Source organism: Trachypithecus francoisi, unplaced genomic scaffold, assembly GCF_009764315.1.
Source record: "Trachypithecus francoisi isolate TF-2019V2 unplaced genomic scaffold, Tfra_2.0 Lachesis_group5, whole genome shotgun sequence".
Lineage (NCBI taxonomy): Eukaryota > Metazoa > Chordata > Mammalia > Primates > Cercopithecidae > Trachypithecus > Trachypithecus francoisi.
The window spans coordinates 66,783,954-66,805,887 of NW_022681470.1; the positions used below are offsets into that span (position 1 = coordinate 66,783,954).

General features: G+C 44.5%; 2 protein-coding genes across 15 annotated transcripts in view; one reads left to right on the forward strand and one right to left on the reverse strand.

Moving 5' to 3' along the window:
- Nucleotides 1-10,218, reverse strand: part of LAMB3 (laminin subunit beta 3) — a 150,854-nt gene extending 140,636 nt beyond the window's left edge. Inside the window, exon 1 of the mRNA XM_033197651.1 lies at nucleotides 9,851-10,218. The gene's annotated coding sequence lies outside the window, so the exon portion shown is untranslated. The remainder of the gene's footprint in view (nucleotides 1-9,850) is intronic.
- Nucleotides 8,426-21,934, forward strand: part of TRAF3IP3 (TRAF3 interacting protein 3) — a 28,004-nt gene continuing 14,495 nt past the window's right edge. For 3 of the 14 annotated variants that reach the window (XR_004433976.1, XM_033197658.1, XM_033197663.1), the window contains exons 1-9: nucleotides 8,427-8,685; nucleotides 9,567-9,646; nucleotides 11,694-11,988; nucleotides 12,635-13,037; nucleotides 15,191-15,338; nucleotides 15,485-15,542; nucleotides 15,752-15,776; nucleotides 16,048-16,077; nucleotides 16,178-16,273. Coding sequence is in view for 13 of the 14 variants with exons in the window: in XM_033197658.1 (XP_033053549.1) it covers nucleotides 11,966-11,988; nucleotides 12,635-13,037; nucleotides 15,191-15,338; nucleotides 15,485-15,542; nucleotides 15,752-15,776; nucleotides 16,048-16,077; nucleotides 16,178-16,273 (783 nt within the window). In the remaining variant the exon portion in view is untranslated. Of the gene's footprint in view, nucleotides 8,686-9,007; nucleotides 9,193-9,566; nucleotides 9,647-9,716; nucleotides 9,734-10,514; nucleotides 11,515-11,693; nucleotides 11,989-12,634; nucleotides 13,038-15,190; nucleotides 15,339-15,484; nucleotides 15,543-15,751; nucleotides 15,777-16,047; nucleotides 16,078-16,177; nucleotides 16,274-20,227; nucleotides 21,252-21,934 lie in introns of those variants that run through there. The other 11 variants (XM_033197664.1, XM_033197652.1, XM_033197656.1 and 8 more) reach the window with 10 other exon arrangements.

Genomic DNA, 21,934 nt, shown 5'->3' on the forward strand with positions numbered 1-21,934 from the left:
TTTTACTCCTTGTTGCATCTCTAGTACTGAGCGCAATTTTAGGCATTTAGAAGGTATTTAATATTTAAGAAATAAAGAACTCATATACCCTCATACTGGGAAAGGCTTTAGAAGAAATGGAGACCCACAGGGGCAAAACAACCTTGCATTTTTTTCTTCTTCTTCTCTTTTTTTTTTTTTTTTTTTTTTGAGATGGAGTTTCGCTCTGTCACCCAGGCTGGAGTGCAATGGCACAATCTCAGCTCACTGCAACCTCCGGGGTTCTCCTGCCTCAGCCTCCCGAGTAGCTGGGACTACAGGCACCTGCCACTACGCCCAGCTACTTTTTTGTATTTTTAGTAGAGACGGGGTTTCACCATGTTAGCCAGGATGGTCTCGATCTCCTGACCTCGTGATCTGCCCGCCTCAGCCTCCCAAAGTGCTAAGATTACAGGTGCGAGCCACCACGCCCGGCCGCAGCCTTGCATTTCAACAGAGAGGTGGAGATGGATCTAAAAGTCATCTCACTGGATTCCAGCCATTGCGTTGCCCCACACTCTGCTGTTTTTGCCCCCTGCTGACTCCCAATGTACTGAGCTCTCAAGCTGGTGAGAGAGCCTCCCAGCTCTACTGACCCTGCTATCTCCACAATGCCCTAAAGCCCAGCTTGATTCCCTCCCACCCACTTCCTGGAAATCTTTGCTGTCAGAACTAACCTACTTCTTCACTAAAATTCAGCAAACCCACTCCAAGGTTTTATCCTAAAGAAAGTATTTTAAAAGAAGAAAAACAGGCCGGGCGCGGTGGCTCAAGCCTGTAATCCCAGCACTTTGGGAGGCCGAGGCGGGCGGATCACGAGGTCAGGAGATCGAGACCATCCCAGCTAACCTGGTGAAACCCCGTCTCTACTAAAAAATACAAAAAACTAGCCGGGCGACGTGGCGGGCGCCTGTAGTCCCAGCTACTCGGGAGGCTGAGGCAGGAGAATGGCGTAAACCCGGGAGGCGGAGCTTGCAGTGAGCTGAGATCCGGCCACTGCACTCCAGCCTGGGCGACAGAGCGAGACTCCGTCTCAAAAAAAAAAAAAAAGAACAAAAAAAAAGAAGAAAAACAAATAAATGCATGCATGAAGATGCCCATCGGCAGCATCATCTGTAAAAGCTAAAAATTAGAAATGACAAAAATCTCCACATAATTAAATAAAATTAAATTCCTCCATGTAATTTCCACATGAATAAAATTCCTAATTATATCATGCAAACTAAAAAGAGTTTCACCGCAACATTGGAATGGTTTTATTTTTACTTTATTGTATTACCAAATACTTCCATAGTATTTACTATATTTAGGAACTATTCTACTGAATATTAACTAATTTAAATCCTCAAAAGAGCCTTGTGAGACAGGTGCTATTATGATTCCCATTATTACATCAGAACACATTTGTTTTGGTCTAACTTAGAATTTAAATGACCTGGGATAGAATAGAATTTAAGTGACACACAGTGAGAAACAATACGAGCCACTTCAAATGTTTTCCTTCCACAGAGAACAATGTAAGACATTCTTTAAAAAACTTAGTTAAATGAGTTTTAAAACTTACAAGATTAGATCAGACAAAATGCATCGACTCACTGAAACTACTCCTCCATTTTCACACAGCTACAGATCTGTGAGTCCATTTTGTCATAACCATTAATAAATCACAAGACAGAAGCTCCAAATTGCAGGCGTTGCTAATAGTGATAGCTCACATGTCTTAGTGCTTTACAAGTGTTATATCTCATAATCCTATAACAATTCTGTCAAGTAGATATTATCAGTTATAGCCATTTTACAGAGGAGGGAACCGAGATGCAAAGACCTCAAACATAGTGTTCATGCATTCTAAGCTCAAACAGATAGTAAGGGACAAATCCAGGCTTCACACCCAGGCAGTCTGACTTCTGGTGCCCCTGCCCATCTAGCCCCAGGCTGTCACTCAGGACAGCTTCAGAGTGAGCAATAGTCTTGAAGTATAGATGACAGATGTGATCGATAAAGTAATCTTGTTACAAAGTTAAACATAATCACAGCTCTGAATTATTACAATTACAGAAAATTATTATAACATATTAATCTTTATTATGTGTATTAAGTTGTATTTGCATTGTATTTGTCGGTGGCTAATAATTATCCTGAGCAATGCTGGGTCACATGGCTACTGTTTAATATAAGGATATGACTAAACACATTGTGGTACACTAATATTATGAAAGACTATGATGATGTGAAAAGCTTAAAAATGGAAAAAATGTAAAAACAGAAAAAATATTTATAATATAGTATCAAGTGAAAAACATATAATTCATATAATCACATATTACAAAAATGTAGGTTTCACTATGCTTAAAATATTATTAAAAAGAAATGCATATGATCAAAAACCAGAAGGTAGTGTGAAAAATATGAAACTAATTTGTCTTTGGGTAGCAGGGTTAGGAAGACTATTTTTCTATTTTAAAAATCTTTTAGTGATATTATATTAAAATTTGTATAAACCTGAAAGAAAAATGAAAGAAAATCCTAATGCTTTCCAACTCATTTCTCTGTCCATCTGCCTTTAGTTTTCTCTTTTTTTTTTTTTTTTTTTTGAGACGGAGTCTTGCTCTGTCGCCCAGGCTGGAGTGCAGTGGCCGGCTCTCAGCTCACTGCAAGCTCCGCCTCCCAGGTTCACGCCATTCTCCTGGCTCAGCCTCCCGAGTAGCTGGGACTACAGGCGCCCGCCACCTCGCCTGGCTAGTTTTTTGTATTTTTTAGTAGAGACGGGGTTTCACCATGTTCGTCAGGATGGTCTCGATCTCCTGACCTCGTGATCCACCCATCTCGGCCTCCCAAAGTGCTGGGATTACAGGCTTGAGCCACTGCACCCGGCCTCTGCCTTTAGTTTTCTAAGCAAGCCCTAAAGTTGCTCTCTGCAGGTGGGGGTGAGGGCATGTGCAGGGAGTGCTGACAGCAATCTAATATGTGAGCACTTTTGGTGAGATCAGTTTGGTTCAGTGTTACAGCATCAAGTTAATATTCTTTGTTATGGATGATAAATCGTACTGAGTATAAAACAGATTCTAAAGGTTTGTGTAGAAATGTATAAAATGTATAGAAAAGTCTCTGGAAGATATCTCAGTTTGGAATGTGAAGGCATTTGTGAAATAATTAGGATAGTTTCATCGAGGCTGTGCCAAGAGATGACAATTTAACTAGGAAGGAAAATTGTCAGTTTCAAAAAGAGGATCACACTATTAAATGACCTAATTTTGTTAGACATCCCCAATATCGGAGTATTAATGAGTACAGTAACTGGTGTTGAGGCTCTCAGAAATCTTAGCTAAAGACAGTGATCATGGCTCTGACTGCCTAGGCTATGTGAAAAAATGTGACATACAAAAAGTAAGTAGAAGCATATTTTAATCAACAGAAACCTCATATTTTTTATTTTTATTGAATGATAGCTTTTGGAAACTCAGTCATTTACATAAGAATATCTTTTCAATAAAGAATGTGGGCCAGTCATGGTGGCTCACACCTGTAATCCCAGCACTTTGGGAAGCTAAGGCAAGTGAATCACTTGAGATCAGCAGTTTGAGACCAGCCTGGCCAACATGGCAAAACCCCATCTCTACTTTAAAAAATACAAAAATTAGCCAGCATGGTGGCGTGTGCCTGTAATCCCAGCTACTCAGGAGGCTGAGGTGGGAAAATCACTTGAACCTGGGAGGCGGAGGTTGCAGTGAGCCAAGATCGTGCCACTGCACTCCAGCCTGGGCAACAGAGCAAGACTTCATCTCAAAAGAGAATGCAATTTTTTAGTCACGAACTAGGAGTCCTATTTATTGGAAAACTCACACATACACTGGGGAGAGGAGGTTGTTGCTTCGGCTGAGCTCTAAAAAGCAATAATTTTTCATTTAGAAAAGGGCATTGTATGAGCAGAAGACAAGTCATTATGATACTGAACTCAGGAACAGCCTATTTCATATTCTGGCAGGACTCAAGGGGACAGAACCTGAAATGAAGGATAAAGGAGAGGAATGAAATCTCCCTGAAGATTAACTTGTGGTTTGTCCTTTCCATCCAAATAGAGATGAGTGCCTGGGAGGCCCCCCTTTTTCTGTTCTACATTACGCTCTCATTTCCTGTTCCCTAACATACATACACTCCTACCTCTATACCTACCCCACCTTCACCCCTAAGCCTGAGGCTGCAGCCTGTCAAGGCTCTTCAATGTCACAGCCAGTGAGACCACCTTTCTTATGAGCCCACGACAAAAAGTAACTCATCCCTTGCTCAATGCTGGACCCACAAGAATGGATCAACAGTTATTTGTACCTTATGGTTAGGCTTTTCAGATTCTTAGAATCTAAACAACAGATAAATCTCTTGCTGATATTGAACGTCTCTTACAGCATAAATTTGAGGTTTCATTACGTGAAAAGGCTCTCCACCAACAATGACGATACAAAGCAAGCAAAGGTAAGAGGAGGACTTAGAACTCTGTCCTGCCCAAACGTACAGTCAGAACTCTACGACGGAGCAGCAACCTTGCAAACGTAGGAGTCAAGGAAATACTTATCTTTCTCCTGGTGAGTTTAGACTGTATCATCTCTGAGAATGAATATTTGTCCTTGGGATGTTTGTGTGGACATGAGTAAACATTTACCAGCTAGACACTTGGGAGACTAAGGAGGAGAGTCTGCAAGTCACCTGATAAGGAGAACTTGAACTTGAATGGGAACAGACTCAAGTATGCCTACCCTGAGCTGCTCTGCAAAACTCAGAGTGCCAAGGCCACTGTGGACTATCCTAGTAAGAGTGTCTGTGGCATTATTCTAGAATGAATAACTTAGACTTGAGGAATGCGGTGCTGAAGAAACATTGTCAGGAGTGTAGGAAAGGATTCTAAGGCAAGAACAACTCTTATGAGTGAGGTTAACATTTCCCAGAAGATAGGAGGAGTCACCCAGTAGAGTGGAAAGAGGAGTGGGATTAGAACTGGTAACACCCATGAGGGGACGCCCATAAAGTGTTTAACTTCGTGGTAGCTCACGCCTGTAATCCCAGTACTTTGGGAGGCCAAGGCAGGTGGATCATTTAAGGTCAGGAGTTCGAGACCAATCAGGCCAACATTGCAAAACCCAGTCTCTACTAAACAAAAACTTAGCCAGACATGGTGGCACATGCCTGTAATCCCAGCTATTCAGGAGGCTGAGACACCAGGGAGGCAGAGGTTGCAGTGAGCTGAGATCACGCCACTGCACTCCAGCTTGGGCAACAGAGTGAGACTCCATCTCAAGAAAAAAAAAATTTAAAAACTCCTTAGTGCTGTCTCTTGGAGTATGGGAGAAGTCATATTAGCATGTAGTTTGGTTATTACCCCAACTGTATAATAAAATCTGATAATCTTACACATGCCTGTGTGGTCTTGTGAAGCAACCAGGCTATAAAGGAAAGGGTAGCTTACCCCATACTCATCACCTCATGGGGGCCTACCCAGGGCCCAGCATCTATCAAGGAAACTGTTTCAGAATATGACCATCAAAAAAGGGAGCCGCTGTTCCCATTGAACCTGGAAATGATGAGGAGAAGCACAGGATACTGGCCACTAAAAGCCAGCTGCCCAGCTCAAGAGCAGCCTGAATTAAAACCTCCATTGGAGGCCACTGATGATCACACTACAAATCTCTACTTGAGCCTAATTTGGTAAATTTGTTTTCTTAAGTCCATTTTATCTAGATTTTAAAAATCATTCGCATAGTTACACAAATGACTCTCCACAATTATTTTAATTTCCACTGTATTGTGGCTACTTTCCATGTATCATTCCTAAACTTTTATAATGCCTTTTCTCTTTTTTAAATTGATTTGGCTCGTTGATAGTTTATTTTATTGATTTGTTTTCTATTTGTATGTCTACTCTTCCTCCCCCTGCCAGATGCACACACAAAAACTGATTTTTTTAAATCAATTTTAAACAGGATTATAACTTATTATATATTCTCCCTTTATCATTTCAAAATTCTCACCTCCTTTTTTTCTGATCATGTTTTAGCAATTCGTTTGAAAATAAATGAATAGGAAATTTATTTTTAATCTTCTTCATTTAAGTAATGAAAATGTTTAAAGCTAGGGATTTTCCTTGAGTTCTGCTTGGCCATACCTCACAGATTTTGCTCATAATGTTGCCACTATCACCGTTTTCAATCCATTCTTAATTGCAGATTTGAAATTCCCTCTATATTTCAAAGTAAATGGGAAGAATTTTTTTCCAAGAAGTTAAAATATTTCTTTCTTCCATCTTTTGTTATTTATTTCAATTGTATGGTACTATGGTCAGAAAATTCTGCCATAATAGATCAACTTTTCAAAAGATGTACTGAGGCTTGCTTTTTTGATCAATATGGTCAATTTTTTAAATATTTCATTGGCATTTGAAAATAAGGTATATTTTCTATTCTCAAAGTTCTGTGTGTGTATGTGTGTGTGTGTGTGTGTGTGTGTGTGTGTGTGTTGATATAGATAGGTATGACAACCTTATTAATTGTTTTGTTCTCAGAACACAATGTTAAGAGCTCAAGCCTGCTGTCAAGCAAACCTGGGTCCAACACTTTCGTAGCATATCATTGACTGCTCTAAATCCCAGTTATCATGGGGGTGGTATCCCAATGACTGCAGAGCTTTGTACACATTTCTTTCTGGTGTTTAATGGAGTCCAAATAGTAGGTCTCTATAGGGATTCCTATTAAAATCTCCTGTCTTCCTTTACGCTCTAATCCCCTGAACTCCCAGAATCTTCTCACTCTTCTATGCCAATAAAAATTCTCTGGCCAGTCGCTGTGGCTCATGCCTGTAATCCCAGGACTTTGGGAGGCCAAGGCAGGTTGATCACTTCAGGTCAGGAGTTTGAGACCAGCCTGACTAACATGGTGAAACCCCGTCTCTACTAAAAAAAATTTTTCGGGCATGGTGGCATGTGCCTGTAATCCCAGCTACTCGGGAGGCTGAGGCAGGAGAATTGCTTGAACCTGGGAGGCGGAGGTTGCAGTGAGCCGAGTTCATGCAATTGCACTACAGCGTAGGCAACAAGAGCGAAACTCTGTCTCACTCTGTCGCCCAGGCTGGAGTGCAGTGGTACATTCTTGGCTCATTGCAACCTCTGCCTCCCGGGTTCAAGCAATTCACGTGCGTCAGCCTCCCGAGTAGCTGGGTTTACAGGCACATGCCACCACACCCGGCTAATTTTTTATATTTTTGGTAGCGATGGGGTTTCACCATGTTGGCCAGGCTAGTCTTGAACTCCTGACCTCAAGTGATCCACCCACCTGGGCCTCCCAAAGTGCTGGGATTACAGGCGTGAGCCACTGTGCCCAGCCAAAATTCTCTTATTCTGACATCTTGGACTCCCCAAACCCTGTCCTCTACTCATTCCCATCTCTATGTGTCAGGGTCCAGACACTGGGCCTTGAGCTATTGTCTCTCATCCTGAGTAAGTGCCACTTATCTTCAGCCCTACTGCTTGAGAATCCGTCCTCTGCTTTTCCCTGCTGATTGCTTGTCCTTTTTCTCCTCAAAGAACAGAGAAAGAAGCAGTAGCAGAGAAAATGGTGGCAAACTCTCCACATGCTAATAAATGTGATCACAGCTATGTTTAAGTCTCATTACCTGCCTCACGTGTGTCAAAACTTAGAATTCCAAAGAGCCACGTACATCATCCAACCACCACAGTGAGTAGCATCCAGACAAGGTGAATTTTACAAGGTTACAAAGCTGCTGGGTTAACTTATCCCAATCCAGTTTCCCCTCCACTATTTTAGCTTGAACTTCTTGGGAATTTCCTGACTGCATCATTTGTGATGGCTTCATCTTAATGCACACAAATTAGTTCCCTTTAGTTTTTCCCTAAATTTCCTAGTCTGGTTGACTGGATAAAAAATGTGTAGAAGATTCTGCCTTCTATTCCTTCCTTCATCCCCCAGCTACCCACCTTTCTACCCCCTCCTCATTGCTCTAGAAAGGAGCAAATGCAGAATTGGCCTCATTCCAGAATCTGAGAAGACACCAGCTACTTCAGAAAAGCAGAAACTCTTTACAACACCAGGACTGGGAAGAGGTAGCTAAAGAAAAAGGAAAATCTTTGCACAAAGAACTACCTGATACACATGAAAGCCTACACTGAGAACATCTCATCTAGGTCTTACCATCAAAAAGGAATTTTTTTTCCCTTCATAGAAACCACAAAGGTCTGAATCTGACCTAGAGGACTATCCTTGTCTAATCGTGGAAAGGAATCTTGACTTGAAACTGTCCAAGAGCTTCGACCAATCCAGTAGCAAGAGAAAGGGTGGCTAGGGTGCCTACTGATGGGAGGAGCTCCTGAGCCCAACCCTGGAGGCCTCAGAGTTCAGAGGCCCACTCAGATGATGCCAGAGAGCAAGAGAGAGGAACCGGGGTTTGCAAACCTTGTGGCTTTGTCTGTTTCCTGTTTCAGCAAGGCTACTGTGCAAAAAGAAAGACAGTACCAAGAAAGGACATGTTAATGGGGCCCAGACCTATGGATTGAAAGCGTGTGCTTTACCCATCTGCTGTCTTGCTCCATCTGAGACCAGAGCCAAGATCTGCCCAGGAGCTGGAATGCTTTCCTGAGTGGCTTGAGCTGGAGCCTGGGACTCGGAGGTAACTGAGAAGGAGGATGTTTTGTGTCCTGGTTTGGGAACTCCAACTTTGGGGTGGGGCAGAAGATGCTCTACCATCCCAGCTCCCCTGGGTGAAGAGAGAGCAGGTGGCATAGTTTACGGGTGTCGGGGGTTTGGGTAACCAGGAAAGTATCCTGTGTTGGTTTCCTGTGGCGCTAGCCTTGGCACAGGGTACAGCTTATACCACTCCTCTGTTCCAGTAGATTAGATTACATTAGATTAGGAGTAAGTCAAATGACTTAGTTCAGGCTATCCAGTGATATGGGTATGAATTAAATGACCTTTTATAGTTTTCTTCAAAGCAGGGATCCCTGAACACAAGACTGCCTTCCTAGCAGCTTAAGTGTAGGCCCCTCTCCCCTCAGTTCCCACTGAGAGCTCTGGGCCAGGAAGGCCAACCCACGCAGGAAGTCATTCATTGCCTCTGTTGCACACATGGCCAGGAAGTAAAAGCGAGACTCAGAAAGGCATGTCAAGCCACAGTCAGGTGAGGAGCCGTGCCCTGTTCTCTCTCTGCAGCCTGAGAGACCAGGCTGAGCCTTCCAAGCCAGTAACCCTTCCTCCAAGCTCTAAGTGAGCTCAGTCATGCTGCCAGGGGGGAATGTCAGAGATGCCAGAAAGCCTAGGCAGTGGCCCAGTGATCTTTCTTTGAACTCTACAGGGACTAGTTCCCTTTTCTTTAGCAGTCTATCCCTGTCAGCCATCCTGCATACCTTCTTGTTTTTAAGCAAGTCAGTAGGGTCCAGATATCCCAGAAACTGGGGTAGGGTTCTATGCAGCATGCTGCACCAAATCCTAGCAGTTGTGGTAGCCAAGGCATCTGGGAACACTCCCCTCTCTAAGAAACCATTTCCACTGCAGCTCCTTTCTTGGGTAAGAAGACTCAATGTCTGCCCCGAGGAAGCACTGAGCAGAGCAGCTGTGTGTTTCAGTGGATGAAGGTGGGTGGCCTAGGTGGAGAGCCCAGAGAGACCTCATCTCAGGCCCTGTGTTCTCCCCCATAGCCCTTTCCTCTTCATGGCAAGAAGGTAGGAGAATTCTCAATGTTCTGCCTCCACTACAAAACCTGCAGGGAAGCTGGAGCCAAACAGGGAGGGGACCTCACACCTTATGTGTGACACAGGCAGACCCCATCTCTTCCTTACCTTTCTGCTTGGTGTAATTGGGATGCTGATTATGTCCAGACCACAGAGAAGCCCTTTCTCCTTATAGCCCAAACCCAGGGTCAGAAGAACCAGAGAAGTAAATGTGACTCCAACCTGGGTCCAGCATCCCCTCAATCTGGTAAACAATATACTCTGTCAAAGAGAGAGGGTTGAGAGGATGAGAAAGGCATTCTTGGTCTTAGGAGTGCTAGTTTAGCTTGGAGCCTTTGTCTTACAGCACCAAGTCTTCAATATCCAACATCAGCATAACAAGGATAATATTTGGTTTTTGCCATTACTTTTAATGGCAAAAATGTCATTTAATCCTTATAACCTACAAGGCAGGTTCTAGCCCTATTTTATTTTATTTTACATTTCATTTCATTTCATTTCATTTTTGAGATGGAGTCTTGCTTGTCACCCAGGCCGGAGTGCTGAAGTGCAGTGGCACAATCTTGGTTCACTGCAAGCTCCGCCTCCCGGGTTCACGCCATTCTCCTGCCTCAGCCTCCTGAGTAGCTGGGACTACAGGAGCCCGCCACTACGCCTGGCTAATTTTTTGTATTTTTTAGTTGAGACCGGGTTTCACTGTGTTAGCCAGGATGGTCTCGATCTCCTGACCTCATGATCCGCCCGCCTCGGCCTCCCAGAGTGCTGGGATTGCAGGCGTGACCCACCACACCTGGCCAATCTAGCCCCATTTTATAATGAGGAGACTGGGGCTTAGAGATGTTTAATAGCTTACCTAAAACCACACACAGGTAGTAGGTGACAGAGACAGGATATGAGTCCACACAGTGTGACTCCAAGAGCCAGGGTTCTCCACTGCAATCCATGGCAGAATAGCCAGGGGCTGTGACTCAGGGATGCTGTGAGTGTAAGTTCCAGACATGGAGTTCACATGCACATAATCCTGGGTCTCCTCCATTCAGTCATTTATAACAATAGACATGGGTCTGTCAGACCCTTTTTTTTAAGTCTCTAAATAAAGAAAGTGGCAGGGAGAAAGTCAAGGGACCATCCCCTATGCCCACTCCCACCCTTATCCAAGAAGGAGTAAGTAGAAACACCTAAAGAAAGAAGAGAGCCATTCAGAATGGGTATGTAGAAGACAAACATTAACAACCTCACATTTCTGTTTGGAATCAATGCTGCCTGACACCAGAGTATGCTCCTCCAACCCTCAAGGGTCAGGCATTTGAGTGTCCAGGGCTTGACCACACAAAACTCCTCTCAGGGAAGAAGACTGCCCCACCCATGACCCTGGGGAATGAGTGGTAGGATCAGAGAGAAAACAAGAATCCTGCAGAGAATTCCAGACTGAGCCAGGATAGCGAAGTACCAGTAAAGGGGCAGAGACTCTGCTACCTGTTGAGTCTGTTTAGCCTATAAATAAACCCCGAGGGGTTACAGCTAGCAAATGCCTGCTGGTTGGTGAAGCTGAGATACCCTCCTCCCAGGGTGGTGGGTAATGAGGTCGTGGGAGGAAGAGAAGCAGCAGTAGCTGTGAGGGGGAGTCCCTCTTCCTTCATCAGTCCCTGGTCTGACTCCAGTGATCAGAGGAGGCAGGACACAGAATTTCCAACGCTCAGGATCCAGCTAATCCAAGTCCAGCCCAACTCAGCAAAGTGACCAGAGGGTTCTAGTAGGATAAACTGCAGAAGGTGGGGGGGGAAGAGTAGGAAAGAGAAAGGCACAGAGAAGGAAAGGGGGATTTGGGTCTGGGTGCTATGTGAATACCAGGTAAGGCCATGCAGAGGGACATCCTGTGGCCCCTACACCAAGCCTAGCTCCCTGGAAACTTCTGATTACTATTTTTGTTTTGTTTCTTTTCTGTTTGCAGCAGCCTTATTGAGGTATAATTCATGTGCTTGTGGGTTTGGATGGCACAATCTGTGTCTTGGCAAAGGAAAGCAGACTTAGCACCAGAATTAGCCCTGACAAGAAGGTGATCCTAAAGAAATGGAACCCTCATTTCCAAGAGTATTGGAGCCAGATGCTCTGAAATGGGTTTCGGCCAGCACTAGGCATGTGGCAGATGCTCAGTCAATACTGATGGAACTTGATCTGCACCTGAGAGACATGGCCCAGTCCTGAGCTTGGAGTGGGGGGCCCATGGACCATTGTCAGGACAGCAGGTTGGAGGAATTAGGGTAGGGTTTCCTCCTAAACCATGCCAGGTGCAGACTCATAAGCTAGTTGCTAAAAGTCAAGAAGAGAGCAGCGAGTGCTGGTCACAGGACTGGTCACCACCTGCGGGGGGTATGGTTAGCCCTCCAGATCTTGAGAAGTGTCACTCAACTATGTTAGTAACAGCTTGGACCAGGGGAGCAGTAAAGATACTGACTTTCTTTTTCAACTGGGGGATAAGAGGGCAGAGGGGCTGAACTTAGCTGTTTCTCTAGAAGTCTGGAAAATGAACACACATCTTCCATCCAAGAGGCTATAAGCTCATTATTATTTTAATCAATTATTTATCATGTTCCCCTGACTTAGAGGCATGGTAAGATGTTCAGTCAAGGAGTAAGTGGCAGCCACAGAGACCACTTACAAAGGGGAAACATCGGCTAGAGAAGAGCAGGAAATCGCTGTTATAAGGTTGTATTAGTTCATTAGAGACTGAGACCAAGAGTCCTGACTCCCAGTTTGATACCACCATGTCCTCAGTTTTCAACCCACATGGATGGAACTCTGTGCTATTTCTGCCCCCTGGTCTAGGGAGATAGTCATTTTTCTGCCCATCTTCTGACCCCTCCCCTTCTCCTCCCTCTTGGCATTTGGCAGATCCAGGCATCTATTCCAGGAACGGGAAGCCAAGCGCAACAGGTGCTTGGAGGTCATCATGATCAGCCCAGACCCCAGGCCCTCCCCTGGCTTGGCCCGGTGGGCTGAGAGCTATGAGGCCAAGTGTGAGCGCAGGCAAGAGACCCGTGAAAGCCGCCGCTGCCGTCCCAATGTGACCACTTGCCGCCAGGTGGGGAAGACGCTGAGGATCCAGCAGAGAGAGCAGCTCCAGAGAGCTCGACTGCAGCAGTTCTTCAGGAGGAGGAACCTGGAGCTAGAGGAGAAGGGCAAGGCGCACCGTCCCCAGGCCAGGGAGCAAGGGCCCTCCAGGCGGCCAGGCCAGGTGACTGTCCTCAAGGAACCTTTGTCTTGTGCCAGCAGGATCTCTTCTCCCAGAGAGCAGGTGGGCCATGTCAAGGGACATACTGCTCTGTGCTCCGGGACCTTCTCTGGACAAGGAGGATGGGTGGGCTCAAGGTCGCTAAAAGTGATCTAAATCAAGTCCTTCTTCCTCAGTCATATAGTAAAGTTGCTAAGAGCTTCTTACAGTAAAGTTGCCAACAGCCACTTATTCAGAGATTTTTGCTATTGTGTTTTTGTTTGTTTAGCTCTTTTTGTTCTGCACTTGACTTGTAAGAGAGAAAAAAATAATTTTTAAAAACAATTCCAGGCTGGGCATGTTGGCTCATACCTGTAATCCCAGCACTTTGGAAGGCCAAGACATGAGGATCACTTGAGGCCAGGAGTTCGAGACCAGTCTTTTGATAGAGACAAGTCCCTGTCTCTATCAAAAACTTTACAGACTAGCCAGGCATGGTGGTGCATACCTGTAGTCCTAACTAATCAGGAGGCAAAGATGGGAGGATTACTTGAACACAGGAGTTTAAAGCAGCAATAAGCTATGATCACACCATTGCACTCCAGCCTGGGCAACAAAGGGAGACCCTATCTCTAAAAAACTTAAAATAAAACAAATAAAAATAATTCCAAAGCTAACACCTATATCAGTTCAAACTTAGGTAATATACACATATCTTCTACAGCTATCTTATAGCATTCATTCATCCATCAGTCACCAAATATTTACTGAAAGCTTATTATATGCCAAGTACACAGGCCAATCCTCTTGACACACACACAGACATATCTGTCCTCTCTTCTTCTGCAAGGCTGTTGTGCCCACTCTTCTCTCTTTCTCTGGTGTCATTCCAATTCTATTAAATCACTCGGCTACAGCCTCATCTGGTCCAGGAAGCCTTCCCTGGCTTCTCCAGGCCACCTCTGCTGTCTATGGGCCTTGTGAGGTTAAAATCTTCAAAGATTGTGTAACCCTTAGAGGGCCCATTAGTCTGGCCTGGAAAGGAACAGTGTTGGCAAAAACCAGGGTATGCTGAGATGACCTTGGCCAGCGAACCATCTGTGTCTTCCTACTGAGATTGTGAGCATGTTGACAGCAGGGATGTGTCCACTATGTTCCGTGGAAATGCTTGGCATTGTGTCCTACCCAGAGTGGGTACTCCATTAGGGCTTCTTAACTAGTGGATCTGTTATGCTCAATAGGAGATACTGTTTAGAGCAATGATCCCAGAGCCCAGTTGCGAAAGAAAACAAACTGTTTACTAAAGCAAAAAACCTCCCCACAACTCCCCACTTTACCTAGTCTTCACACAAAACCTCAATGATTTTCTAGCTGTTACTAAGAGGAAGGAAGTTTTCCTTCAAATATGGAAGGAATCTTATGGATTATCTACTCCAAATTCCTCACTACACAGACAGAAGACTGAGACCTAGAAAAGATGGGATCTGAACCCAGATCCCCTTACTGGCCCCTCAGACCAGTTCTCTTTCCACATCACCATGCTGGCTATCTAAGTGGCCAAAACCAAAAAAGGTAAAGAGAGAGAGGGAAAAAAAACAAAACAAAACAAAACAAAAACTAGAGATTCTAGAGAGAAAAACTGGAGAAAAGTACAGCTCCACATATGCCTGGCCTGAGGAGGACCATTTCTGCCAGTCAGGACAAGGATGTCAGGAGCAGGAGAAGCCCATGTGGCTCTGAAAGCTTGAGTGGGCTACTTTGGTTTTGTGGACCTGAAACATTGTCCTTGTCCTGTAATGAATTACCACAGACTGGGTGGCTTAAATAACAGAAATTTATTTATTACAATTCTGGAGTCTGGAGGTCTAAGACCACGGATCCTGCAGATCTGGTGTCTGATGAGAGCACTCTTCCCGCTGTGCAGATGGTCTTCTTCTCATTGTGTCCTCACAAGGCAGAGAACAGAGACAGAAAGCAAGCTCTCATGTCTCTTCTTATAACAGCACTAGTCCCATTCATGAGGGCTCCCTGCTCTGACCTAATTATTTCTCAAAGACTCCGCTTCCCAATACTATCACATTGGGAGTTAGGATTTCAACACACAAATTTGGGTGGGGGGACAATAAACATTCAGTCCACAATAGACATGATGGTTGGTTCTTCCTTCTGAAATCATCAAGAGAATCTTTCAAGAGGCTCCATGCAGTGGTTTTCAGCATTTCCCACTTGCCTTCCAGGTGGCAGGCACCAGCTCTGAGGTCTTTCCAGCCCAGCATCCTCCTCCCTCAGGCATCTGCAGGGATCTGACTGACCACCTCTCCTCACAGTCTGGGTGCCTTCCTCCACAGGACCCTCCCATCAAGAAGCCACCCAAACACCACCGTGGTAAGAGCAGAGCCTCCCTCACTCCACAGGGCCTGCAGAGAATCCTGAGACAGCTGTCCCAGCTCACCGGCAATGGAGAGTCCCTGCCCCTCCCCACTTCCCTCACTTCCTCCCCATAAGTTCTAAATCAACTTATCCTCTCTCAGGTACTCAGACAAAGGCAGAAGGACCAACAATTAAGAACGATGCCAGTCAGCAAACCAAGTAAGTTCCTGACCCTAACCTTCTCACATCCCATTCATTCCTCTCTAGAGAGAACACAATGAATTTCTATGTCCACTTTAATTAAGAAAGAGGAAGCCCTTCCCCACCCTACTGGCTCTTCAGAAGGGATTTCAGAAGGAATCAACCCACTGCCTCCTGACTTGATTCTTTGGTCCATTATCATTATTTTCAATTTCTTCTCTTTCCAGTTACGGAGTTGCAGTTCTGGATAAGGTAAGCACATATTCACTTTGAAGGGGTCGAATCAGAAAGTATTAAGCTCTGACATTCTGGAATTCCATGATAAACTTGGCTGGGATGGAGGGGCATCTTCTTCCTGGATGGCAAGGGGATACTGAGCATAGACATGGGGACTAAATGGACGTTGTCAAGAGCCCAAGCAGAAGAGGTTTGCTCTACACAAGCCAACCCAGGTGTAGGTTCTATGTCACAGGGTTTCAGGGGACTTAGAGACATTTTGAATACCCTTGTTCTTTCTCTCCAGGAAATCATCCAGCTTTCCGATTACCTCAAAGTAAGTGGCATGTGATCTCTCCCCTCAGTTCCTCCATCCACCTACCCCCTGATCCTCCAGGTTAATCTTACCCTCTTGCACTTTTTTCCCATACCCCCAGGAGGCCCTACAAAGGGAGCTGGTCCTAAAACAGAAAATGGTGATTCTCCAAGACCTACTGTCCACTCTGATTCAGGCCTCTGACAGCTCTTGGAAGGTAAGGGAATGAAATTTTTTTTGAACAAAACTCATGGGCTTCTATGTGTTCCTATCTCATTTTTCTTTCCACATCATCACAGTAAGAGAAGGGGTTTTCTCACTACTGAAAAGTGAGCTGGGAAGAGGCAGAAGATGAGGCGGATAGTGCTCAGACCTAGAAGTCAAACAGGTCACAGTAAATATATGGGTCATCACCTGAGGGTCATGGTGCTACATATCCAAGGAAGACCCAGAACCAAAAGTGGCAAGAATTCCTGTTTTTTAATTTGTTGGAAGGAATGAAGGAAGACCCCAATATAGTTTATATTACTGAATATGGTAAATGCCAAATATTTTTGTATGGGATTCACACCGATATTTATCCAAACTAGCATGCCACGTACACACTCAGTCCAAACAAAAATATCAGAGTGGGAAGGGACCTTAGAGACAATCTGGTCTAATACTCTTATTTTGCCCAGGAAGACACTGAGTCTCATAGGGGTCAAGTAACTTGCCAAAAGTCACACAGCTAGTTAGTGGCAGATCTGGAGCTAAAATTCAGGCCTTTGATTTCGGTCCATTCAATGTACAATATTCATAGGTTATGTCCTCTATACAGAACACTGGACTAGCACTAGAAATAATGAGATTATTTAGATAGGGTTCTTGCTTTGAGAAGGCTCATGGTTTTGTAAGAAAGACACATGACTAAACAATACAAAAACATGAAAAATAAAAGAAATGTTTTCAAGATATAGGAAAATACAAGAAGGAATGAGTGACTCCAGAGAAGAAAAGAGCCAGGGGAATGCTTATATAAGCATTTGCCAGGAAAATATGGAAGCAGAAATAGTATTCTAGTTGGGGTATAGGCAAAGATCTAAAGGCAAGCCGGGCGTGGTGGCTCACACCTGTAATCCCAGCACTTTGGGAGGCCGAGGCGAGTGGATCACCTGAGGTCAGGAATTCAAGACCAGCCTGGCCAACAGGGCAAAAACCCGTCTCTACTAAAAATACAAAAATATTAGCTGGGTGTGGTTGCACATGCCTGTAATTCCAGCTACTTAGGAGGCTGAGGCAGGAGAATCGCTTAAACCAAGAAGGCGGAGGTTGCAGTGAGCTGAGATCATCTCATTGCACTCCAGCCTGGGCAACAAAGCAAGAATCCATTTCAAAAAAAAAAAAAATCTAAAGGCATGACACAGTCTAATAAAATGGTTCTCCAATTTTTTTATTTCAGGATTCCTTTATACTTTTTCAATTATTGAAAATATATGAGATGTTTATATTTACCATATTAGAAATTAAAACAGTTGGCCAGGCGCAGTGCCTCACACCTGTAAGTCCCAGCAGTTTGGAAGGCCAATGCAGGAAGATCACCTGAGGTCAGGAGTTAGAGACCAGCCCGGCCAACATGGCAAAACCCTGTATCTACTAAAAATACAAAAATTAGCCAGGCGTGGTGGTGCACACCTGTAATCTCAGCTACTCCGGAGGCTGGGCCACGAGAATCACTTGAGCCCGAGAGGTGGAGGTTGCAGTGAGCCAAGATCGTGACACTGCACTCCAGCCTGAGTGACAAGGCAAGACTCCCACTCACAAAAAAAAAAGAAAGAAAGAAAAAGAAAGAAGAAAGAAATTAAGACAGAAATTGAGAAAGAATTATTAATTTTAAAATGATAGTAAAATATTTCATGCTAATCTAAATTATATGTTTTAAGAAAAACAGTCTGGGCGCGGTGGCTCACACCTGTAATCCCAGCACTTTGGGAGGCCAAGGCAGGCAGATCACTTGAGTTCAAGAGTTCAAGACCAGCCTGGGCAACATGGCAAAACCTTGTCTCTACTAAAAATACAAAAAATTAGCCAGGTGCATTCGCATGCACCTGTAGTCTCAGCAACTCGGGAGGCTGAGGCAGGAAAATCTCTTGAGCCCCAGGGGCAGAGGTTGCAGTAAGCCAAGATTGTACCACTGCATTCCAGCCTGGGCGATGGGAGTGAAACTCTATCTCAAAAAAGAAAAAGAAAAAGAACCATTTTCAAAAACAAAATTAGTGACAGGAGTGTCATTGCTTTACCCTTTTGCAAATATTTTTAATGTCTGGCTGAAAAAAAGACAGCTAGATTCTCCTATTTACTTCTGTATTCAATCTATTGGTTTAAACATAAAGAAAAATTCAGTCTTACACAAATATGTCATTAGGAAAAGTAAGACTTTGCTCATCCCTTAAAAGGGTCTTGGGGATTCCCAAGGTTCCTCAGAATCCCCATGTTGAAACCTGTAAATTAGTATATATTATAAATTCATGTATTAGTATGAGCTACAAGCAGCTTGACACCACCAAAGCATAAAGCACCAGGTGGAAAGAGACAGAGCACACAACCTCACCGGCCTGTGTGACATGTCACCCTACCTCAAAGATGGCTTCAGCAGAGAAAGAAAGATGATGGGAGAGTATGGAACAAAACTGAGAAGTTGCAGCGATGTTAAAAAAGACTTCCTAAGCTCAGCCTTGCTCCTCATGTCAGACATTGTACCTGGATGTTTCAATCCACGGTCAGGGCTCCTGACTGTTAGATCATTTTCATTGAGAGTAGGAACTTGGGGCAGATAGCTGTGCAAGTGAGGTGGTTTCTGGTCCTCAACTAAATTGAGATCATCTCGCTCATTTGTTTGACAGTCATTTGATAAGTTCCAACTCTGTGCTGTGTCTTGTGCTACAGGGACAAAAAGCATTATGGTCCTAACTCTTGAGGAGCTCACAGTCCAGCCATGAAGACAGAGACATGTAATAAATAACACCAAAACAGTATAATAAGGCTATAGCAGCAGTGCATACAGCAGATGCAGGGAAAAGAGAAAGAAGGCAGCAATTATTCTGCTGGAGGTGGAATAGGGAAGGCTTTAAAGGAAGGAAACCTAGCCAGGCACGGCAGTTCATACCTATAATCCCAGCACTTTGGGAGGCCAAGGTGGGGAGACCACTTGAGGCCAGGAGTTCGAGACTAGCCTGGCCAACATGGTGAAAACCCGTCTCTACTAAAAATACAAAAAGTAGCTGAGTGTGATGGTACATGCCTGAAGTCCCAGCTACTCGGGAGGCTGAAACACAAGAATCGCTTGAACCCAGGAGCTGGAGGTTGCAGTGAGCTGAGATTGCGCCACTGCACTCCAGCCTGTGTGACAGAGCAAGACTCTGTCTCAAAAAATAAAAATAAAGGAAAGAAACCATTTTAGCTGAATCTTGAAGGATGAGTAGGAGCTCACCAGTAGAGAAGCAAGAGTGATGATGAGGAAAAAAAGCAGAAAGTAGAAGAGTGTTTAAGGTAAAGGAATTGGAATGATTACAGGCCTATGTATGGCAAAGAATTGGGTATGCAGAGTATGGCTGAAAAGAAGGTATGTCAAAGTAGTGCCAAAGAAAGGATCTCAGACAGGTCTTTAGAATTATAGGTCTTAAACTTTTTCTGTTGAACAAGGTATTTCAAACTTGAATAATGCATGGACCCATTTTTAAAGGAAACCCATATATGTAAATATATAAAATCAGAGATCCATTAGAATGCATGTTACCCAGCTTGAGAAACACTACTGTAGGTAATAAGCTGAGTAGGAATGGAACTATGCCTTATTGAGGTTTAGAGTTCTACACTTAGCAATGTCTGGCTCATCCTTAGAAGGTATGCAAATACTATCTGAGGAAATGACTTGTGAATGATCAGATCTCTGTCTTAAAAGGTTCTCTAACTTCCAACTGGATGCAGGGTCTCACACTTGTAATCCCAACACTTTGGGGGGCCAAGGCAGAAGGATCACTTGAGTGATCAAGACCAGCCTGGGCAACATAGTGAGACCTCACCTCTACTAAAAAAAAAAAAAAAAAAAAATTAGCCGTGCATGGTAGTACACACCTATAATCCCAGCTACTAGGGAGGCTGAGGCAGGAGGATCGCTTGAGCCCAGGAGGTCCAGGCTGCACCACTGTACTCCTGCATGCAGTAACAGAGCAAGATCCTGTCTCGAAAAAAAAAAGAGCAGGGAGGTTTCAAGGATTCTCTAACTCGTAGCAATAAGAACCCTGGCTCCAAGCTGGGACTGGGGGAGTTGAAAGTCTTGTAATATCCCAGGTAAGACACAACCAGAACTTGAATCAAAGCAAGCTTTATGGGAATGAGGGGGGATATATTAAGAGACATTTCTGGGTTTGTCTCCAAGGAGGAGTTTCACCCCATGCTCCAGCCCAAGAGCAGAAGTTCCCTTGGTTGTGGTTTTCTCCCTCCCTTCTTCTCACCCCTCCCAATCCTCACCCTTCTCTTCTTCGTCCCTCCTCCCTACCAACCCCCAGCTTCCAGTTTTAAAGAAAAACAGTCTCAGACTTTTTCAGTTAACAGCTATTGTTTCCCTTAAAATAAGGCAATTCAACTCTCTATCTCTTCCATGAAAGCCTCAACTTCAATAAAAGTATAGCCCCAAACTGTGGTATCTGGGGAAAATAATGGGAAGAAAGTGGCCAGAACTGGTTCAGATCTTTATTTTTGCCATTTGACCTTCATAAATTTGAATTTCTAACTTCACATGCTGAGAACTCACCGCAAACTCCCTATTAGAACCCCAAGGATCAGCTCCCTCCGCTGGCTTCACCTCCAGATGTCTCTGGGCCTTTTGGATACCATAGGCCCTGGGGCCCTGAACAGGGTCCAACCTTCAGGGCAGAAACAGCTCTACTAGCAGAGAAAGCAAGCTTTCAATATTGTGCAATACAAAAACGAGAGCAGGGCAGACTTGGGTTTGAAGATCTGCATCATGGAATTAAGATCTTGAGATGACAGCGCAGCGGGGATTGGCTGCAAGCCCTAAGCAACCTCTACTAGAGCAGAGAGATGAGCTGTGGGCTGGTGCTTCCGTGGTGAGGTGGTGGTGTTTCTGGAGAGCAGATCAGAGGCAGGGGAAAACCACGCAGAAGCAGGAGCTGAAGACCTCAGATCGGCACCAGGTGTGTATGGCCTCCGCCTTGCTCCTCTCTTCACTGGGGGTTATATGCCCTCTGAGCCCTGGGCTCCAGGGGTCTAACTGCCTAGAACATCAGCGGTAGGCCTGTAAAAAGTGCTTCTTACCACATACTGTAACACTGGGCTTCAGTGTGGGGAGCCCTGGGGCTCAGACCAGCAAACTACATGCCCCATTTGCAACAACTTGGCTGCGACTTTTGTGACGTCTTGGGGAGTCCAGAAAAGCAGAGCTATGGAAAGAGGTTTCGTTCAAGCTTCAGACTTGGGTGACCCTTCATCCCCACTGAAGGGGCTATCGTAAATTGTCTTCCGTTGCAACACGAATGGAAAAGTAATCTGGGGTTGGGCCAATATAAAAACAGTTGAAAGAGGTAAAATATTGGATTAAAGCCATACTATGGAATGGGGAGAGAGGAGATACCCCAAAAGGGTAGGAGACTGGGAAAATGTTAAGAATATTGCCTTAGGCCTGTTTTCTTCCCCAAATATAGCAAGATAAACCTTAAACTTGGTAGGTTTGATTGCATTCTGCATAGAAAGAGTCTGGGCAAAGGCAAATGTGCGGAGCCGGAAGATGTGAACCAGAGGAGGTAAGTGTAGAGCCAGTTCAGGACCTGTGGATTGACAATGAACAGGTCACAGCAGAATGCAGCGTTTTACCAGTTAC